Source organism: Triticum urartu, unplaced genomic scaffold, assembly GCF_003073215.2.
Source record: "Triticum urartu cultivar G1812 unplaced genomic scaffold, Tu2.1 TuUngrouped_contig_5430, whole genome shotgun sequence".
NCBI lineage: Eukaryota > Viridiplantae > Streptophyta > Magnoliopsida > Poales > Poaceae > Triticum > Triticum urartu.
The window spans coordinates 1-5,161 of NW_024116105.1; the positions used below are offsets into that span (position 1 = coordinate 1).

A 5,161-nucleotide genomic window follows, 5' to 3' on the forward strand; every position below is an offset into this window, starting at 1 on the left:
CGACGGGCGGGGCAGGAGCGCGCGGGACGCGTTATTTTATTTTATTTTTATATGTTAATTATGAAACTGGGCCTTTTAAGTGGCCGTGGAAACTGGGCCGTTTTGTGGCCGACCCCTATATATGTTTTATGTTTTTTTTAAATGCGTTTATTTACTTTTTTAGTTATTTCATTCTAGTTTTTTAATTTTTTTTATTCAGGTCCACCCCGGACACGATTTGGGGTGCGGCCGCGCGGTGGGCGCACGCACGACCCATCGGACAAAACCGGATACGGACGAACCCATCGGCGCCCTAAAGAGACAAAATCTAGCCAATCAAGACGTCCGTTTGGGGTCACGCGGTAGAGTTGGCCTTATATACTCCTACGTGTCTGAGTATGACCAAGTACGTACCAGCTGCATGCCTTCCTAGGCTTCCACCTACTACACACGTTTCTTCAACCCACCAGGGCATAGCCTGTAGTGTACTGGTGTATATATAGGACCCGACACAGCCACCATGGGAAGCAAACACAATCTCCGCTCAAAGACCAACACAACAACACCTCAACTATAATCTCCACTGCTATATCTCTTTGCAGTTCAAACCTCAATGGCTGCCATGAGAACCATTCTTCTCGCCGTTGCCGCGATGACCGTCCTGAGCACCGCATCTGCAGCAATCTACAACGTGGGCGAGCCGGGCGGCGCATGGGATTTCAGCACCAACTACGACACTTGGGCGTCCTCTAGGAACTTCCAAACTAGTGATCGGATCGTCTTCAAGTACTCCCCTCAGGCACACGACGTACTCGAGGTCAGCAAGGCAGACTACGACTCCTGCAGCACCGCCAGCCCCGTCACCACCCTCAACTTCGGGAATGATGTTGTCACCCTCACCGCCACCGGCACCCGCTACTTCATCTGCGGTTTCCCTGGCCATTGTGCGGGCGGCATGAAGGTCAAGATCGATGTCATGCCAGGCTCCTCCTCTTCGTCACCCGCCCCGGCCAGCAGTCCAAATGCAAGCAACGCTGCCCCACCAACACCTGTCTCCGCTGCAACCAATGTGGAGGCCATGGGGTTTGGCCTCGCTGTTTTGCTTGCCATTGCCGGTCTCATGGCTTGAGTGCATCTCGACAGTCGCACACACATGTGTACGTTATTGTATAGAGATGTACTTATTACTAGCAACTATCTGTGTGTATAGTCAAGTAGTTATGTGAATTTTACATGAGAACTAATTATATTGCAGCCTTTAATGATTTGTTTTACACCTTCATTTACACCTTTCAAGTTTCAGCGACAAAAAAAGTCACAACCTCCAACTTAAAAGGCCAACGATGAACAAATTCCAATATTCAAATCAAGAAGTAAAGCTTTCATACAGTATACAGTTAAGTTAACATGTTTTAAATTACATCCAGGCAAAAAACATGATAGGAATTGTAAAATGCATGTTGAGCCGTACAATTGACCCACGGTGCATCATCCTGGACTGCAGAATAACATCATCGAGTGAAATAATATACTATGCGATGTATTATTAAACTGAATTAAATTTTACAAATATCCGCCTTGTCTTGGCGGCAATATCTCTCCTACCATTTGGCATGACTAGTGAGCTATCTCAAAAATAATGAGCAATAGAATATCTCTCCTCACACGCAAACTTGTAATTAAAATTTCAGCACTTTACGGTGATTTGAGTAATTCATTCACATGGGGATCCTCTCCTTTGGTGATTGTTCATGGAAAACCTAGATATATCATGGCGACAAGGACTACTTTTGATACTAGTGTTGGAAACATACAATTAGCATATTTAAAACTGCTAAAATGTAGTTTTCAGCCTGCAATTCAACTAAATTTTATCTAAAATGAAAGGTCATATTTATCTTGGCAGCAACAGTAGAAATTTGTACTGGATCACAGGCTCTATATCATCTATATTCTCGAAAAAAATCGAAAATAAATTTTGAAGTGGCAAAAAAGGGAAAAAAATTGACACGCATGCAAAGATGTATTTTACGCATGTGTAAAATTTCATTACGAGATACTTTAACGTGTCATTTAAAAAGCAAACACATTGATTTTGAAAATACTCATCTTGCTATTAGAATCTGTCCACAATTTGAAACCGTCCGTAAAAGGTCTCTATATAGCAAAACGTATATATATTTCTTATCAAGCACGAGCAACTATTATTGACCATAGATATTATTATAGTTGACGGCGATCACTGTGCTTTTTTTGCACTCTTTTTTAGAAATTCAAGATTCTACACTGGTGTGTAGTGTCTGCGATCCAAATCAAGGCACGCAACTGGCCACCCGTACCATGCACCTGTGCAGAGTGTTCAGCTGCACCGGGCCTCCAAATCAGTAGGACCCCCAATTTTCTATGTAGAGTAGTACTAATGGCTAGTTTAGCTCTATTAACTTAGGTATATAGGATAACATTATGGTGACCAACTGTATCATTTGTACTTTTTGCGGGTGTACATGTAATTAAATCATTCCAACAACAAAATTTTAGGGTCTCTTTAATATGTCAAATCCACTAATAAAAAAAGCTTTGTCAAAATAATGCTTTGGACAATTGGATGTACGTCAGAAGCTATGTGGATCCCCTAAAAAAAGAAGCTATGTGGATCGTGATAGTCTACCTCATGTTCTTGTAGACCGCGTCGATACTGAAGAAAAATGAAAGGAACACGTGAAATGGTCAGCACGCCAACAGCACAGCCAGGTCTTCACATCCTCAGTCTATTTTGATCAAGTACGTACCAGCTGCATGCCTAGCTTGCTTGTGTTCCCACCTACACAAAATATTCAAAGTCCAAAATCCAGGTACACAAACTTCATTCTACACTCCCACCAACCGCACATGTTTCTCCATCACACCAGGTGTAGCCTGTATTGTTCTATATATAGGACCCGACGCTGCCTCCTAGGGAAGCAAACACATTCTCCGCTCAAGGATCGATACACACCTGCCTTACAAGTTATAATCTCCTCTGGTAGCTCTCTTTCTAGTTCCAACCGCAATGGCTGCCAGGAGAACCATTCTCCTCGCCGTGGCTGCGATGGCCGTCCTGAGCACCGCATCAGCGGCAATCTACAACGTGGGCGAGCCGAGCGGCGCATGGGACCTCAACACCAACTACTGCTGGAATTTAGTTTATTTTGGACAGCCCAATAACTATTTCAGAAATTCCTAATAAATCTTAGAGGCCCACTTAGCCCATTTGTGCAAGGCAAGGGATACTACTAAAGTTTAGTACCATATTGTTAGTTTAATGGGAGTTGGACATCCTTATAAGGGAGGTTCTTTCCCCACTTGTACGAGCATGAGAACAAGAGGGATATCCACGCGCGCTCCTCCTCCGCCGCCCGCCCCGCCACGCCTCGGCGCGCCGCGGGTTGCAGGAATGAGCCGAGCCGATACCTAAATTTTTGCCACGCATGACGGGTATACGAAAGGTCACGTGGGAGTTGAAACATTTTCTGTAGTGGACACTGAATTCGAACGGCGCGCCTCTTCGGCCGCTGCCTGTTCGCTTCGTCTCCGTTCATTACTTCACCTCCTGCCGCAGCCTCTTCGCGTCCTTCTCCTATGCCTATATAAGAGAGGTCGCTCCTCTCCAGAAAGACACAACAGAAACTCCTCTTCCTCTCGCCACAAAGTTTCGACCACTGCGCTGCTGCTATGTTCTTCCCCATCCCGTCTTGCGGCGTGCACCGCAGGTCGGGACAGTAGGCCTCCGAAACCGCACATTTTGAGTCCTGTACGGGAGAAGGGTGATAAGGTTTTTGGGGAGCGCTCAGCGCGACTACTGGCTGCTTCATCACGGACGATCCGGTCGCCGACGACTTCTTCCCCGACGTCCACGACCTCCTCGACGACATGGCAGGCGAGGACACCGACCCCAAGTCCAGCGCTTCTGCTGCTGCTGTCCCGTACGTGTTCTTGTCTTTCCTGTTAAAGGTTCTGCCGCAGTTCCTTGTTGTAGTCCTTGTCCTATACATGATAGGTTCTACTTCATATATACTACTTGCTATACTGTCTGCTTTAGATATAATAGGCTACGGTTCATATATGCAGCAGCTATTTACCTTCTCTCTGTCAGAACGCATGATTTGTTTTATCTCTACTATATTAGTCATGCTTTATCTAGTATTTCTGTTAATAAAATTATTTAATAAATTGCTCATATTTCCAACAACTACAACACTTGGGCGTCCTCTAGGAACTTCCAAACCAACGACCAGATCGTCTTCAAGTACTCCCCTCAGGCACACAACGTCCTCGAAGTCAGCAAGGCAGACTACGACTCTTGTAGCACCGCCAGCCCCGTCACCACCCTCAACTTCGGGAATGATGTTGTCACCCTCACCGCCACCAGCACCCGCTACTTCATCTGCGGTTTCCCTGGTCATTGTGCGGGCGGCATGAAGGTTAAGATTGATGTCATGCCTAGCTCCTCCTCTACGTCACCCGCCCCGGCCAGCGGCCCAAGTGCAACCAACGCGCCCCCGCCGACACCTGTCTCCACTACCACCAATGTGGAGGCCACCGGGTTTGGCCTCACCATTTTGCTTGCCGTTGTTGGCCTCATGGCTTGAGTGAATCTCCACATTCGCAGGTACATGTGTAATTTATGTTTAGTTAACAAATTATTACTAGCAATTATCTGTGTGTATAGCCAAGTAATTATGTGTATGTTGGACGTATTTGGGCTTTGCATTTTACTGATTCATTTGGGAGGATTAGTTGAAAATGATTCTTTTGGTCTTATGCAACATTTGTCCTGAAACACGTTCGTTCTAAACATAAGAGCCCAGACTTTCGTAACTTAAACTTGTATTACAGAAAGATATACACATAGATTAGACATGCAATTAGTCTTCCCTGATTGTAAATGAATTGTCCCAAAGAACCAGCTGCCACAAATGGTGAACAACAATTAGGATGGCCCCCGCCCCGAACATACTTGATCAAAATCGTCTGGCCAAAACATCATGTCCTTTGCTCGTGGAGTGCCATACATGTTCCTGTTTCTAGTGTTGCAAGGGACAGTCACCGTCGTCGAGGGAAAATGAGATCCATGGAAGTGGGTGATGGGTGCTTTTCAGGACCGAATTCTTCCTTGTTATGTTCTTCTAGATGGAGAACGATG

At 45.6% G+C, this 5,161-nt stretch overlaps 2 protein-coding genes across 2 annotated transcripts; both read left to right on the forward strand.

Annotated features, from left to right (window-relative positions):
* The first annotated feature begins 523 nt into the window (after positions 1-523).
* Positions 524-1,226, forward strand: LOC125529214 (mavicyanin-like). The gene has a single exon (XM_048693622.1). It carries the CDS (start codon positions 593-595, stop codon positions 1,106-1,108), a length of 516 nt encoding a protein of 171 aa, XP_048549579.1. The 5' UTR covers positions 524-592; the 3' UTR covers positions 1,109-1,226.
* Positions 1,227-2,949: 1,723 nt separating this feature from the next.
* LOC125529213 (mavicyanin-like) lies at positions 2,950-4,607 on the forward strand. Its single transcript, XM_048693621.1, has 2 exons — positions 2,950-3,137; positions 4,201-4,607. Exons 1-2 carry the CDS (start codon positions 3,029-3,031, stop codon positions 4,605-4,607), a joined length of 516 nt encoding a protein of 171 aa, XP_048549578.1. The 5' UTR covers positions 2,950-3,028.
* Positions 4,608-5,161: the final 554 nt, after the last annotated feature.

Coding starts and splice junctions, on each gene's coding strand:
- LOC125529214 (XM_048693622.1), top strand. CDS start 593: ATGGCTGCCATGAGAACCATTCTTCTCGCCGTTGCCGCGATGACCGTC.
- LOC125529213 (XM_048693621.1), top strand. CDS start 3,029: ATGGCTGCCAGGAGAACCATTCTCCTCGCCGTGGCTGCGATGGCCGTC. Junction 3,138..4,200: donor GAGCGGCGCATGGGACCTCA/ACACCAACTACT, acceptor TTGCTCATATTT/CCAACAACTACAACACTTGG.